At 46.8% G+C, this 16,317-nt stretch overlaps 1 protein-coding gene across 2 annotated transcripts in view; it reads left to right on the plus strand.

Annotated features, from left to right (window-relative positions):
• Positions 1 to 29: 29 nt before the first annotated feature.
• Positions 30 to 16,317, plus strand: part of Pdcd11 (programmed cell death 11) — a 43,759-nt gene continuing 27,471 nt past the window's right edge. For both annotated transcript variants that reach the window (XM_023715626.1, XM_023715627.1), the window contains exons 1-12: positions 30 to 127; positions 1,231 to 1,342; positions 2,584 to 2,715; positions 3,598 to 3,765; positions 5,511 to 5,672; positions 6,763 to 6,886; positions 7,527 to 7,708; positions 9,806 to 9,913; positions 11,411 to 11,617; positions 12,849 to 12,970; positions 13,121 to 13,181; positions 14,061 to 14,207. In XM_023715626.1, the coding sequence (XP_023571394.1) occupies positions 1,241 to 1,342; positions 2,584 to 2,715; positions 3,598 to 3,765; positions 5,511 to 5,672; positions 6,763 to 6,886; positions 7,527 to 7,708; positions 9,806 to 9,913; positions 11,411 to 11,617; positions 12,849 to 12,970; positions 13,121 to 13,181; positions 14,061 to 14,207 (1,515 nt within the window). In that variant the 5' untranslated portion in view covers positions 30 to 127; positions 1,231 to 1,240. The remainder of the gene's footprint in view (positions 128 to 1,230; positions 1,343 to 2,583; positions 2,716 to 3,597; positions 3,766 to 5,510; positions 5,673 to 6,762; positions 6,887 to 7,526; positions 7,709 to 9,805; positions 9,914 to 11,410; positions 11,618 to 12,848; positions 12,971 to 13,120; positions 13,182 to 14,060; positions 14,208 to 16,317) is intronic.

Below are 16,317 nucleotides of genomic sequence, written 5' to 3' on the forward strand. Positions count from 1 at the left end.
ACCGGAAGTAGCGTTAGAGCCCGCCCACACGCCCGGAAGAGCGGCATGGCGATTTAGACTTGCTGGTCTTCTCTCGTGTGCGGGTTTGGGGGCTTCGAGGTAAAAGGGAGCCAACGCCGCGAACTTGGTGAGTGGGGCCGGAAGCAAGAAGGCCAGAAAGCTCGTGCCTGTCCGGTCCGCCCGGCCCGGTTCCCCGGTCCGTGCCGAGCGTCTCCCGGTTGGGGTGCGTGGTTCGTCCACCCGGGCCAGGTGTGATCTAGTGGTTCCTGTACCCCCGGGCTTTCCTCGGAAAGAACCGTTCAGTCCTTTCTCGGCTCCTAGACACCCTACTTTTTGGAGCCTCAGTTTGTCTCTGAAAGGAGAGTAAGTGTTGAAGTCCCCAGCAAACTAAATCTCTTCCACTTTGCTGCTGTAGGAAGCACGTGCCCTTGACTCCGTGTCTTGAGCACCTTCTCCTGAAGCGCCTCTAGATTCTTATTCCCAGGTACCTAAACTGTTTCTAATTTAACGTCTTACCCACCAGAGCTTCGCGCTCCTTACAACTTAGCTGCAATTATGCTGTGTTCTTCTTGCGCTTAAACAATTCTTCAAAGAAAGGCAGCAGCAAGCCTTTGAATGATGGCTTAATATGCAGATAGCCTGTGTTTATTGAATAATACGTGCTTTTTTAAAAAATAAAACAGTCTTGACTGTAGCTCAGGCTGGCCTCTAACACAGGCGTCTCAGCCTCCCAAGTGCGTGGATCACAGTATGCTTCACCGTGCCTGTCTTGTGTGCGCTTTTCCGAAATGCTTTTGTGCCTGTCAGTAAGTTCGTCTTGTGACATTCACCTCAAGGTATCTTCCTTTGAAGCTTGCCTCCTTTGCAGAAGTCTGTACTTCGGTTTGTATTTTAGATTGCTTGTACAACTTTTGTCTTCTAAATGTATGCATTTGAAATAAGGGTTTATATATTTTTCTGTGTATGTCTGACTTGTATAATGGTAGCTGCTTAAGTGCTACTTTCTGCATTGAATCTAACTCCTTTGCTTACAAGAAGGTGTGTGGTTTGTAGTTTGAAGAAGTCTTTGGAAACGTGATACGTAGACTAGCTGGAAGCGTCCCGATCCTCTGTCGTAGCCCTAGTTCTTGCCTAGCACATGACTGGAAGATTCTGTTGCCTGTCAATTCCAGTCTTTATGAAACCTGGACCATTGGTGCATCTCACAGTTGTTCTTTCCGTTGTTTTTAGGAGTCCCAGAATGGCAGCCCTAGAAGAAAGCTTTCCTCGAGGGGGTACAAAAAGGATTAACAAATCAGAGAAATCTTACCAGCAGTCAGTTGAACATGACAATTTATTTGATGTAAGTAGAATGCTTTTTTTTTTTTTAATGAAAATCACTAGAGGGCTGGTGAGATGGCTCAGTGGTCTAAAGCACCTACTTAGAACAAGCTTAGCAAAGCACAGGGACTGCGGTTCAATCCCCCAGCACCACATGCCAGCCAGCCCCGCCCCCTGGTGGGCTGAGCTGGCCACACACACACACACACATAAATAAATTAAAAAATAAAATAAAAGAAAAAGAAAACTGTTCACCTTTACATCTAAAAAAAAAAAAAAAAGAAAATCACTAGAGACCTCCTTTCTAGCAGCTTAATAAAGAAAAGTCCTTATTTTCTGGTTCTGTGTCTTCCCAAGATCTGCTTCAATGAGTTGAACTTGTTAGACTTTACAGAAAAAACATATCTTTTAAAGTGTAACATTATTATTTCGGGTGTGAAGTGCCTTTTGTTCTTAGGGATTCTGTGCCATGTTGATTAACAATGGAAAAAAGCAATTTGATCCTTGTTTCTGTTTTTGTTTTTAATGTGTTTGGTGTAGGGTCTCACTATGCAGCGCGATCTCATAGTGATCCTCCTGTTTTCAGCCTCCCCAGCGCTGGGATTACAGGCGTGCACCACGCCCAGTCTCAGTTGGGCGGGAGCAGCATGTGGTGCTAGGGATCAAACTCCAGTTCCTGCGCTTGCTTAAGCAGGTGCTTAGTCTGCTGAGCCCTTCTTTGTTTTTGAGACAGGGTTTCACTATGTAGTTCAGGCTCGCTTTGAACCCTTAATGTAGCCTGGTCTGGCCTTGAACTTGGAGAGATTATCCTGTCTCAGCCTCCCTTGTGCTAGGATCACAGGCATGTGCCACCAAACCTGCCTTCCTATCATCATATTTTTAAAACAGATTTTTACTGTGTTTAACTGTCAGAATTTTCATTAAAAATGTGTGGTCTTCCCTGGAATAGTCTGTACTTTAGATCCTAGAGGGGAGGGTACCGGGTTTTTTTCAATGTATGGCTTTACGTTTATATTATGTGATCTTTCCTACTGTTGTATATTGTAAAGTAGAAATTCCAACTCCACAATAAAGAACTGAGGCTCAGGGAGATTATATATGTAGTTGAAAAATACGGAGCTTGTCAGGGAAGCATTTGGGAGTGGGATGGGTGCAGTGGGAGACTAACAATAACAGCGAGGTGATGGATGGTCCCGAGTGGGAGGCAGGGGCAGGACTTGCTGCCTCTCATTCTTTTGGACCTTTGTCATTTTTCCTCTTTAGATTTCCACTGAAGAAGAATCTGCCAAAAGGAAAAAGAATCAGAAAGGCCCAGCAAAAGCAAAAAAGTTGAAAATTGAAAAGAGAGAGAGGGGCAAGTCGGTAAAAGAGAAGTTTGAAATCCTTAGTATTGAGGTTTGTTAAATTTGGTTTTCTTTTAGCATGCTACCTCGGTTCATTTTATGTTCTTTTCTCTTTCTTCATTCTCCCATACGTATGCACATAATAAGTATTTCACGTATGTGTCTAGAGATTTTTACAAATTGCGCTGAGAATTGAGCATTATTTCCTTTGGTTGCTCACCACTGCCTAGAATCCTTTTTTTTTTTTTTTTAGATGCCATCTTCTTGCAGGTGTTTCCGTTGAGCTTACATATTAGCAGATTCAGAAGTTAAAATTGTCAGTTAACTTCAGCAGTCATTCTAATTCTATGCATTGGCCTTGTAGGTATACAGCTACCTCAGAAGAGATACAGTCTTAGATTTTTTAAAGTTTTAGATTATAACTTCCAATATATGTTAGCTGTAAAACAGAAAAGAAAGAAAAAGGATTCTTAGAGGGAAAGATTGAGTTTCAGCCCTTGGGAATGTTTTGCTTGTCCTTCATACTTTGAAAACAAATTGTTCAGCAAAGTGTTTAATCCTGGTTCCTCACGAAAATTTGTAAGCACTGATGTTTGTGGTCACCAGGAGCGTTTAGGGGCTGTGCCTGTTAGAGCCAGCAGGCGTGCTGCACCCTGCTGCTTTTGTCTCGTCGTCTTCTCCATGTCATCTGTGAGGTGTTTGAGTTTGGGTTGGTTGGGACATGCTAAAAGGCAAAGATATCCTCTAGATGTAGACCTTTTATAGTGTATGGTCAGGTATCTGGTAAATAACTCAGCAGGTAGCACACACGTATCTATTTCTATTTACTAATTATCCATAGCTTACAAGTGTCAGCATTCAGGCTCAAAGCTACACTCCCTAACTTTCCTATCATTTTCTTTCTTACTGTGCACTTTTCTTTTTTCTTTTCTAGTCCCTGTGTGAAGGAATGCGGATTTTGGGTTGTGTCAAGGAGGTAAATGAGCTAGAACTGGTGATCAGTCTGCCCAATGGCCTCCAAGGGTTTGTGCAAGTGACTGAAATCTGTGATGCCTACACCAAAAAGCTGAATGAGCAAGTGGCACAAGACGAACCCCTGCAGGTGAGGGGATCTGCGTGAAACCTGCTCGGTGCTGGCAAGTGCATGAGAAAGTACCAGGTGGCCTAAGTGCTCAGCTGAAAAGGCTCAGGTGCCATGGCAATTTGTAAGAAGGGGTTTGTATGTTGTTTTTTGAATGGTTAAGGGGGCTTTAGTCCTGGGAACCAGGACGACCTCTATAAGGAAGGGCTATTTGAGCAGAAATCTGAAGGCTAAAAGATTGGTTCAGGCAGGAGTAGCATGCTGTGTAACAGAGAGAAGGCTGGTGTGGTAAAAGAAGCAAGGGAGAGAGGTGTGGGGTGGGAGAGCTGAGTGGGAAGCAGCTCAGACATGGCTTCGCAGGCCATGCAGAGGCCTTCGCAGGCTTAAATTCTAGAAGCTTTTGAAGTGTCCCACTGGGGTGGGTGATGGGTTAGACACCAAAGCAAGTAGATAGAAGAGGCAGGAGAAGTTGCTAAAGATCAATTAGGATATAATTTTAGTAGTTCAGATTCAGAGATTGATGGTACCTTGTGTCTGGGATCTACCGAGAACTGAGGAAAAAGCCATGGCCTAATAAAAGATTCATTATTGATCATAAGGCAGAGGTTCTAGGTCTGTTGTACATGGTTTGATGGGAGAGATGATTGTAATTTGCTTTTTTGGTGTGTTCGAGATACAGCTGAGATATCCAGTGGGTACTGGGCATGGAGAAGTCTAGGCCAGAGCCCAAAATGCATAGGTAATAACGGAAGCTGGGAGTGAAGTTGCTTATGGGTAGCAAATGAGAATGAGAAGAGACTGAGTATAGAATGAGAACATTTTGATTTTTAATTGCTGTGTTGAAGGAGCATTGCATCAGATAGAGGCCACATAAACTAAAGGGAGGAAATGCGTAAGGAAAGATGTGGACAGGGCCGGCCAGATAGCTCAGCGGACCAGAGCGCCTACTTAGGCAGACGCAGTGGCCGGGATTCAATCCCCGGCGTGCTGTGCCAGCCCCGCCCCCAGGCTGCACTGACACTGGGCATGGTGGCACGCACCTGTAATCCCAGTACTTGGGAGGCTGAACACAGGAAAATCACTGAGTCCTGTCTGTGTAGTAGGACCCTATAGACCCTGTACTAAAAATACAAAAAAGAAAAAAAGGAGCAGACAGTAGTGTGAAGTGCTTTTTAAAGGTTTTGTAAGAGGACTGGGATGTAACTCAGTGGCAGAGCGCACAATTAGCTTGCACGCAGCCCGAGTTTTTGTCTACAGCATGGACGCATAAATAAAAAGTAAATAAGTGAATATAGATCTCGTAAGAAAGGACTGCAGAACACCAGTGGACTTAGTGAGGTGAACTTACAGTGATTTTTTGGGGGAAGATAAAGTGGTAGAGTCAGGGTTGAAAGACAAGAGTAGGAGTTGAAGTGGAGTCAGTTAAATGGAGCCAAGCACCCCCCCCCCTTTTTTTTTGGCGGAACTGGGGATTGAACTCAGGCCCTTGCGCTTGCCAGGCAAGGGCTTATTCTACTGAGCCATCTCAGCCCCAGAGACAACCCTTGACAGATCATTAATATTTGCCTGGTACATAGAATATTTGGATTCAAAGGTGTGACTTGGCTACAGAGCTGTGTTCCTGTGTAGGTGGTGTGGTTATTTAGCCATACACATTTTGCACACTCTGAGGTTGGAGGGCGAGAGGTCACTGAGTCAAGGCTAGGCAGTGGATTCTTGGTTCAGGAAAAGGTATGCACCAGGACTTTCTCATTCGTATTATGCAGGACCTACTCCGCTTGCCTGAACTTTTCTCGCCTGGAATGCTGGTGAGATGTGTTGTAAGCAGTGTGAACATCACAGATAAAGGCAAAAAGAGTGTCAAGCTCTCTGTGAACCCCAGAAATGTCAACAGAGTGCTGAGCGCTGAGGCCCTGAAGCCCGGCATGGTAGGTATCTGGGTCAGAGATGAGGAGCTGGCTCTAGCTTCCCCTTGCCCTGGGCCATAGGCATGCTACATGTGGCTGCCCTTTAGTTTTAGCCTAACTGCTGCACGCACACAGATGTGAGTCTTGTCCTGGAAGGAAGGCTTCCTGGGTGCTTCGTGAATACTGAAAACGTGAACTCGTTTCACGGCATTGGAGGGGAGAAAGGGAAGCAAGTCCAGCATCCACTGGTGTCTAGTAAGGTTCCCGTCAGGAGCCTTCCCCGGGATTTCTGCCGGTGAGCGATCCCCCTCATGCTTCACAGAGTTACTTTTTTCAGAGGCATCTGGCATTCATGTGGCATGTTTGGGGCTCTTCTTGGGCAGAGACAGGCTAGACAGTGCGTTTCCTCTTCGTACCTACCCTGTGGAGGTTCGGGAAGGGTTGGTGCTGGGCAGACCCAGAAGCTGCACTCCTGTGACTCTAGTCGTTAAGGAGCAGGAAATCGAGGTGATTGACATGTCCTCGTAATGTTTGGTTAGAAGCAGTGAGATTTGGAAAAGGCCTGGGAGGACTGGTAGGATTTATTTGGGTAAAAAAAGAATAACAGTAAGCCAAATTGCAGGGAACAGATATCAAGAGCCTGTTCCATGACAGAATCTTCCAGCATGTACCTTGTGTAGCCCCGTGGCAAGTGCATACTGTCTTGTGCATTTGAGGAGGTAGTCTCAAAGGTGTGACTTACCAGAAACCAGGGAGCTAATGTCGCAGCCACCCTGCTTCCCATGAAATGTAGAGACGGTCAGTAGGGTTTTTGAGGCTTGGATATGTTTGAAAGAGACATACTAATGGCTAGAAGGGTAACTCTGGATTTACTTGTAGTTGGGGCTCTGGGAATGCCCTTGCAAGGCCATGCAGTCTATCCCTCTTTGCATGACAGGAGTCTTTTCCCTCTTCTGTCTTTTAGTAGGATTGCGATTTAAAGCTAACATTGGGAACTGTAGTTACAGGACAGAATTAAGATGAATGGTGGGCACATTGATGTTGGCTAGCTGTTTGTTGTCCACCCTGTAACCTCTGGCTGGGGTCTTGGGAATGTTTCCTTTTCTCCCAGCTGCTGACAGGTACTGTGTCCAGCCTGGAAGACCATGGCTACCTAGTGGACATTGGTGTTGGGGGAACCAGAGCTTTTCTGCCACTGCAGAAAGCCCAGGAATATATTGGACAGAAGAACAAAGGTGAGGGCAGAAAGAGAGGCTGCTACCTGGGCGTGAGGTGGTACGTGTGAGGGTAATATTTACTACCTTTTTTTTTTGGACTTAGCCCACCCTGGGGCAGGGCTCGTGCGGCATGTGGTGCCAGGGGTTGAACCTCGGTACCCTGTGCCTCCCTAAGCTTGCCTAAGCAGGCGCTTTAGACCAATGAGCTATCTCACTGGCCCTGAGGGTAATATTTAAATGCCAGTTTGGTAAGAAGTGTGACAGAGTGGTGACCTCAGACATTGGTTTTAGGAAGATCAGGCTTAGTCATCAATGGTAGGAGAGGGAACTTGTTGAAGGGCCAGGGAGTGCCAGGGTCTCACAGAGAGCTGGTGGTCAGTTTTCAGTTCTCACCTAGTAAGATTTTACTATAGTTTGGCTTCTGCACTTTCACAGCTTATTGAAATGTTCATGTTTTTGTAGGGTAGTTGAATTCCAAGTTACTTACGGCAGCTTCATTCCTTTCTTGTAGCTGGTCCCTTAGAGATTGGGAATGTGGGGAATACTGGATGTTAACTGGGAAAGTAAGCCACTAGTGCTCTCTGGTATTGCTTGGGCCCATGTATAGGTGTTTCTCAGAGATGTATTTAACCTTTTGGGGTTGGGGCTGGGCTTACAGGTGCTAAGTTGAAAGTGGGTCAGTACCTGAACTGCACCATCCAGGAGGTCAAAGGCAACGGAGGAGTTGTTAGCCTGTCTATAGAGCAGTCAGAGGTTTCTACGGCCCTTGCTACCCAGGAGCAAAACTGGACCCTTAATAACTTGCTGCCAGGGCTGGTGGTCAAAGCCCAGGTACAGAAGGTAAGCTGATCACGTTGCTACCATTTTCTAACAGAAAAGCAGTTATTATTAAAGTATTAATGTACGTGCCGTCTAACTGTGCTGTTGGATGGGCGGCCATTAGTCACGTGTGGTCATTGACTACTTAAAATGTGTCCAGTGCCATTTGTTGAAAATAATAGTTTGGACATACTGGGTTAAATCAACTATACTAAATAAATTGCGAGGTAGCTCAGAGGTAGAGTGTGTGCCTAGCGTGGTGGGGCTTGTGTTTGAGCCCTAGGGTTGGGAAATAGAGGTTCCCTGCTGTGGATTCTAAAATATGACTGCCAGAGACTTAATTACTTCTTTGGGTTTTTGTCTGTTTGTTTTGTTTTATTTTTTGTCTTTCTGAGGCAGGGCCTCACTGTTTAGTTCAGGCTGGCTTTGAACCCAGGCTAGTCGAACTACCGTGATTCTCTGCCTCAGCCTCCTGAATGCTGCGATTACAGCATGCGCTGCCACTCCAGGCTCAAGTTACATATTTGGCTTGAGTTTTATGTCATTTAGACTAATGTTAAAGGTCAAATTACATTAAAAGGAGTCTAATGAAGAACTATGTCATCTAATTCCTGCCTTTATTAGGTTAGCTCTTGAAATTTTCCTCCATATTTCCAAGTGAGACACTTCTGCTCATTTCTGTTCTTTTATTGATCTTATGCATTGAGTTTTGTTTTGTTCTTCCTTTCATTTTGGTATTTTGAGACATAGTCATATCATAGTCCAGATATGAAGAGGTATCTTGTGATTTTGATTTGTATTTTCCTACTGATCAGTGGGATTGAGCATCTTAATTAGCCATTTAGATAGCTTCTGTCTACTCAGATCCTTTCCCTGTTTTGAAATTAGGTCGTTTTTGTTGATAGACTTCATTGTCAAAAACAGTAGCAAATAGCTTTCACAGAAAATACGTTTCGTGGGCTGGGGAGATAGCCCAGTAGAATAAGCACCTGCCTGGCAAACGCAGGGTCCTGAGTTCAATCACTAGTACCACACAAAAAAAAACAAAACAAACCAAAAATATGTTTCCTGTTTTCTGTGAAGGAGAGAGGGTGGATCCTGTGAGAAGAGGAGCTAGGGAGCCGACTCAGTGTCTTCATGTCAGCATCCTCCCTCACAGATCTCTTTTGAGGTGCTCACCATCTTGGTTTTGGGGAGGCTCTAGAGGGTGAATCAAGGGCTGGCCAAATAGCTCAGCAGATTAAAGTGCCTATAAGTAGGCACAGGGGCTGGGGGTTCAATCCCTGGGCCTGGCATGCCGGCCCCGCCCCCTGGGGCTCACTGAGATGGCAGTTGAACCTGGGTGTGATAGCACGTGCCTGTAATCCCAGCTCTTGGGAGGTTGTAAACAGGTGGATCACTATGAGTCCATTCTAGTAGTGAGACCATGAATATGAGTCCAATCTAGTAGTGAGATCCTGGACACCCTGTAGACCCTTCCTTAAAATACAAAAAGAAAGAAAGAAATGGAGGGAGGATCAGTTTGTTCTTCGTCATTCTGTCCTTTAAGCATTTGGGTTTAACCTTCTTGGTTTTGACTAATGTCCAAGTTAGTGGCAATTTATTTGAGTTGCCAGGCTGGTAGTTATCTAAGGGTACTTGTGTAAAGCTCCTTGCAGCTCACGAAGACATCCAGAGCACAGGGACCGTGGTTCAGTTCCAGGGTGTGCAGTGCCAGCCCCGCCCCCAGGGCGCACTGCTACTGAGACTGGGTGTGGTGGCGTGTGGTGGCGCACATCTGTAAGCTTAGCACTTGGGAGGCTGAAAACAGGAGGGTCACTACAAGGTGATCTGTGTAATGAGACTCTATAGACCCTGTACTAAATACAAAAAAGAGGCATCCAGAGGAGGGGAGGATTGATGGCAACTCCTAAGCTAGGAGGAACAAAAGCTTACTAAATAAGAGAGCAGCCAGTGCTTGGAGTTGTCTTGCCACCTGACTTTACAGGAAGAGAAACTGCTGAGAGCTAGCTGGGAGCAGAGAGACGCATGGTGGGTGAGGCCGCGCTGAGTGCTACGAGCAGAATCTCTTACCATCCTGCTTTCTTCAAAGAAACAACGTGTGCTGCTTGCTTCCAGGTGACTCAGTATGGCCTGAGCCTGAGCTTCCTCACATTCTTCACCGGCCTGGTGGACTTCATGCACCTGGATCCTAAGAAAGTCGGCACGTATTTCACACATCAGACAGTAAGACACGTTGTCCCTGACTTTCCTTGATTCCAGCTGCATCTCAGACAGCTGCCCAGTGTCCTAGTTAGACTGCAGGTGTGCAGCAGCGCAGAGCGGTGTGGGGTGATGGGAAGTGCTCTGGGGTGAGCATAGCAAGAAGCTACCAGCGGGGGGGGAGCTGTGGTTAGGAGTCCGGGCGCATAAGGCAGCTCGTAGTTCTTACGTGTATCCCGTATAGTTTGATCAGGGGATCAGTAAGTCATTTGATTTTTTGTTTGTTTTGTCTTTAGATAGGGTTTCTACATAGTTCTGGCCTGTTTTGAACTCACTGTGTAGCCCATGGCGATCCTCCTGCATTAGCAGCGAGTGCTGGCATTACAGGTGTGTGCCGCCAAGCCTAATTGTTTGCTTTTATAACCTAAAAAGGAGAAGTTTTTGGAAAAGTAACATAGAATTGGATAGGTTTAAGTACAAAAGTGCACTTTAAAATATTCTGTGAGGTCTGGGATGTGGCTCGGAGGTAGAATGCTTGCCTCGTATGTGTAAAGCCCTGGGTTCCATTGCCACCATTGTGGGCTAGTTCTGTAAGTAGTGAGTACGGTAGTGCACTAGATTGATGGATTTCGAGTAGTATACTAGATTTTTTAAAAAGCACATCTGGCTAAAAATGTTAGAAGATTATCCAGTCAAATGTTAATAGTGGTTACCCCGGGTGATTTTTCTGTACTTACTTAAATATTGAAATTGTATACAACATGGGTGTTTAGAGAGAACATCTAGGTATGCTTTTCTAGAATTATTTTAATTCTCCAATCATTTAAAACATTTTTTAAAAAATAATGCGTACTTAGGGATACTATAAAGATTTTTAAAAGAAGAGCGTTTCCTCCCACCTAGTAACAATACTCTTGGCGTTTTGGTAGTGTTTTGCTTCCTGAGGTCATTTCATACGCATGAAGTTAAGCGGCTTCGCGTGTGTTAGCCTTGTGACTAGAGCAGGCCTAGGGGCACATTCAGAGAAGCGGAGGCTGCAGTGACGTCAGTAGGTGCTTTTTGTTGTCTCTGCGTCACGCTTGGCTGCTGAGGAGATGCCAGTGTATGTTTTCCTGGCCTTAAGCATTGATTTAGTCAAAGTCTTTCTGGGACATGTTGATTTTTCCATATGCTTCTTGATTACACAGTCAGACCTTAGTATTTACTTAATTAAGGATGTTCTTATATTTTTGGTCAACACACAGGAACCTCAGAAAATCTACTCAGCCAGGGATGGTGGAACACACCAGTAATCCCAGCATGTGGAAGGTTGAGGCAGGAGGATTGCTGTTAGTTCAAGATCAGTGTCTGCATAGTGAATTCAAGGCCAGCCTGAACTAAATAGGCCCTGTCCAAAGGAGGGAAACGAAATGAAGCAGAAAAAAGGGAAAAGGAAACGAAACGAAGCGGAAAAAAGGGAGAAATGAAGTCTCGGCAGTTTTCCTTGTGGCTCTGCTCATCCTTGCCCTTTCTCTTGCCCAGGTGAGGGCCTGCGTCCTCTGCGTGCATCCTCGGACCAGAGCTGTGCGCCTGAGCCTGCGCCCCCTCTTCCTGCAGCCTGGGCGTCCTCTCACTCGGCTCTCCTGCCCGCACCTCGGAGCTGTGCTGCAAGATGTCCCTGTCCAGGGCTTTTTCAACAAGGCAGGGGCCACTTTCAGGCTGAAGGATGGGGCCCTGGCCTATGCTCGGGTATGGCGACTTTGATTTTGGCAAGGATCTCCTCACCAGAACAACTTCAGGACGCGTGTTACCTTGCTGTTTCCCTTCTGCCTCCCTCATCTTTTGATACTGGTCTCTTATTGTTAGATCTCTTCATCAGTGAAACACTGTTGGTAGGGATTAGAATGGTATCGGTTATACTAGAATGCATTAGAACCAGCTTGCCGTATACCTGGCTAATGCTACCTTTAAGAATGAGTTAGGGGGCTGGTGAGATGGCTCAGTGGTCTAAAGCACCTACCTAGAACAAGCTAAGCTAAAGCACAGAGACCGCGGTTCAATCCCCCAGCACCACATGCCAGCCAGCCCCGCCCCCTGGTGGGCTGAGCTGGCTACACTCACACACACACACACACACACATAAATAAAAAAAAAATTAAAAAAAAAAAAAAAAGGAATGAGTTAGGATGTAGCCAGGCGTGGTGCCACACAGCTGTAAGCCCAGCGCTCAGGAGGCTGCAGCAGGAGGATCGCCGAGAGTTTGGGACCAGCCTGGGGCTACACAATGTTTTTAAGGTCAGCTGAACAGTATAACAAAGCTGTCTAAAAAACAAAAGAATGAGTCAGGATCTAGACCAGGGCTCCACACATTTTTTATTAAAGGGTCAGGTAATGAATACTTGAGGCATAATGGCCCTTGGTCTTTATCTTAGCTACTCAGTTGTAGATGAAAACAGCCGTAGATAGTAGGTAAATGAATAGAAATGGCTCTGTGCCAGTAGAACTTTTCTTCTTAACTGGCGTATGAGTTTGGTTTATTAACCCATGATCTAGACTATTCTCTGATCCCATTGAAATTCCAGAATAATGAAGAGTGAGAAAAATAATCAGAAAAAAAAGAAAAATAATCAGAGCCGGGTAATCCCAGCACTCGGCACAACTGTCCTTTTTTTTTTGTACTGGGAATTGAACTCAGGCTAGCACTTGTGCCACTGAGCTATATTCCCAGCCCATAATCCCAGCACTTGGGAGCCTGAGGCAGGAGGCTTGCTGGAAGTTTAAGGCCAGCCTGGGCTGCATACTGAGCTCAAGACCAATGTCAATTGCATAGTAAGACCCTGTTTTGAAAAAACAGCACCGAAGAGTTGGTCAGAGCACTTTTCATGGTGGGCTGGGTGATGCACACGTCAGACATCAGTTTGCTTTGAGTCTGACTTAGACCTGTTGCCTCTGCTGCACTCCATCACCTGCTGTTTTGCAGCTTGGCCATCTCTCTGATTCCAAGAATCTCAAACTGGAGGCTTTCAAGCCTGGGAACACTCACAAGTGCAGAATTATTGACTTCAGCCAAATGGACGAGCTGGCTTTGCTCTCCCTGCGGACGTAAGTCTTCCTGACCCACGCGGGATGTGGCATGTGCCCCCTTTCTCTAGGCCTGGCTGGGTCAGGGTGTCCTTTCTCATAGCATGACTCTGGTAGTCCTGAAGTTACAGTTCTAGCTCTGGTTTATTAATCTTGTCTTTTCTTTTGTAGGTCTGTTATTGAAGCTCAGTACCTTAAATATCATGATATCAAAACTGGCACAGTGATAAAAGTAAGCCCGAAAACATATGCCTAGTTGCTCCTCCAGCTTTGTGCATTCTGTAGTTCACGGGTTGCCTTTCAGCTCACCAGTCCTGCTAACTCACTGGCATCATGTTCCTTGCCTCTGCCCGCTGACTAGAATTTCTTCTTGGGGCCGGGGAGATGGCTCAGTAGAATAAGTGCTTCCCTGGCAAGCGCAAGGGCCTGAGTTCAATCCCTGGTTCCGGAAAAAAAAAAAAAAAAAGAAAGGATTTCTTCCTCTTCCCTTAGGTAACTTGTAATTTATAGACAAGTTCTTACCTACCATTACCAAACTACCCAGAGGCAGTTGGTTAAAGTCCTGGAATTTGGGACTTGGTGGTAATTATACGGATAATAGCCCCTAACCCACATGCTCAGGGATCGTTGAGCTCCTTGGGATGTTAGTAAGACAGACGGCTTGAGTTGTCTGCCCGCCAGTTGTGGAGGCTTGTGGCACAGCCTGCCTTCCTAGGTGGAGTTCGTTGCTCCTTCCGGGGCTGTTCTCAGAGACAGTACACATTCAGCCCAAAGGAAGTGCAAGAGCCAGGTGTGGTGGACCCAATCTTCACTCGGAGGATTAGGCGAGGAATCACAAGTTCAAGCCCAGCCTGGGCAGTTTAGTAACTTAGCAGGACTGTGTCAAAAGAAGAAAAAGGCTGGTGATGCAGCTCAGTGTGAAAGCCTTAAGTTCAGTCCCCCCATTCTCATTAAATAAAAAGGCTTCTTTAAACCTAGCTAAAGCTAGATCTGTGTGGGTGCAGGATCTCTAGTAACAGTTGTAGTTAGCCCAGGAGGGTGAGCTTGAAAGAGGTGTGTTGTGTTCAGGAGGGAGGGAGACTGTGCAGGGGCCTTTTCTGTGCTCTTCTAGGGCACGGTGCTGACCATAAAGCCATTTGGGATGCTGGTGAAGGTGGGTGAGCAGATGAGGGGCCTGGTGCCGGCCATGCACCTGGCTGACATCCCGATGAAGAATCCGGAGAAGAAGTACCGCGTCGGGGAGGAGGTCAAGTGCCGGGTGAGCCTCCTGGAGGGATGCTACTGCGGGTTTGGCTGGCTGGAAAGAGCATTTCTGCCTTTTCCACGAAGCATGTAATGTGTGCAGTCTGTCCATAGCTGTGCCTGGCTTACAGCACAGAAAGGTGAGTCCCTGTCCTTGAGAATCATGTGGTGTCTTTGGGGATTAAAACACCCACTGAGGGCCGGAGAGAGAGCTCAGTGGCACAGCGCCTGCCTGGCAAGTGCAAGGTCCTGAGTTTGACTCCTGGTACCAAAAAAAAGGAAGCGAGAACAAGGTAGGGTTTGACCTTTCGCCTTCAGGGTTTTTATACATGATGTAGGCTGACTAAATCTGATTATTGAAACGGAATGATGTCTTACCTTTTTCTCATTGCTAAGATAAAAGTACTTGATACTCACTGCTAAAGAGGGAAAGGTTTAGCTCACAGTTTGTGGAGGTTTCTGTCTGTGATTGGGAGGCTCCAGGGCAGGGTGGCACATGGCACAGGGCAGCAGCTCAAGGTGCGGAAGACAGCAGAAGCAACAAGGAGGCTAGACTCTTTCTGTTCCATCTGTTGTGTGCAGGCTGCCCGCCCTGGTGCCAGTGTGGCCCTCAGCCTTGGTCCTAGCCAGAGCTGTGGCAGCCGGGCAGTAGACCGATCACACACCCTTAATCGCAGCATCACACGCTCAGACTCAGCCACCTCTGAAAAAGCCCTGTGACCACCCACATGAGGCTTTGAGGTGCTGTGTAGGCATAGCCATGACAGGGCTGGGAGGCTGGGCTGGAGCAGCAGAAACAGTGTTCCGGTTGGATCCGCCCTGCCATGGGTGTCCTGTGCCAGCCGCTGTGGCAGGGCCCAAGTGCACAGTACTTCATTTGATTCTCAAACCGCCCTACAGTATGTATGTTGTCCTCACTTTGCAGTTGGAGAGATTAAGGCTTCGAGCTGAGTGCCTCGTCTGCAGGCACCTTATAGAGCTAATAAGCGGCTTTATGTAACACTAATGCCTTCTGGATTTGTGGCAGAGATGGGACCTGCACTAGAAAGGATCTGTAGGACTCAGAAGGGAAAGAGTATGGTGTGTGTTGCAGGCACAGAAGTGCCGCACACAATGCCATGAGACGGAGTGGTGGGTTGTTTTGTTTTTGTGGTGGTCTTGGGGATTGAACTCAGGACTTGCACGTGCGAGGCAGGCACTTAAGCCACTGAGCTGTATCCCTGGCCCACTGAAAACTGAGTGTGTGCTAAGCACAGCCCGGTGGGCATAGCACTCCGTAGTTTTTCAGGTTGTGGTCTTATATTGGCGCTGAGATTTGAACCCAGAGCCTCATATGTGCTCAGCACACATCCTACCGCTGTACTACACTCCTTGTCTAGGTTTTCTTCTGTGTTTTATTTTGTTATTATTCACAAAGATATTGGCTGCCCCTTGGTACCTATTCTTACATAGTGAGGTCATGAGGTAAAAATGGCGCTTCTGTGCCCTCAAGGAGGTGAGCTGAGGGCTGGAAGATGGGATCCCTCTGCTGAGCTTCTAGCCGACGCCGCCTCAAGTTGGGAGCTGACCCTCATTCACTCTTATCAGACTGCATGGACAGCTGCTGGGAGGGTAGGAGTTAGTACACGTGGGACTCTGAGGAGGCTGTAAATGGGGCAGGAGTGGTGTTGTGTGTCAGCAGGGTGCCGCCAGGCAGCTTCTGGGAGGACCTCTGCTCAGAACAGAGTGTAATGTGCCTGAGGGCATCCTCTGGAGAGCAAGGACACGATCTGCAGGTGAGATTACTGGAAGATGAGATGCAGGCTCTTGGGGGATGACCCGTGGTCATTGGGTTCCGGGGGTGAACCAGCTCTGTGGCTCAGTGGCTTTTTGATAATGAAGGGGAAAATAAAGAGTTAATTTTTTAGAGTCAAAGCTCCACAACTAGCTGCTCCCTTGAGCTGATTTGTCTTCGTGTCTTCCACCAAGACCACTGGGCACATGTTTCCCTTATCCAACCAGTGATGCCCTGAACTCATGTTACCTCAGGCATTTGCTTCCTGCAGCTCGGAACTTGTCCCCCCATGCACTTGTGTGCATCCTGGGACTCCAAGCTTACCGGAGCTTGCCCCATGCACTTGTGTGCA

This window comes from Octodon degus, unplaced genomic scaffold, assembly GCF_000260255.1.
Source record: "Octodon degus isolate 3935 unplaced genomic scaffold, OctDeg1.0 scaffold00042, whole genome shotgun sequence".
In the NCBI taxonomy this organism is placed as follows: domain Eukaryota; kingdom Metazoa; phylum Chordata; class Mammalia; order Rodentia; family Octodontidae; genus Octodon; species Octodon degus.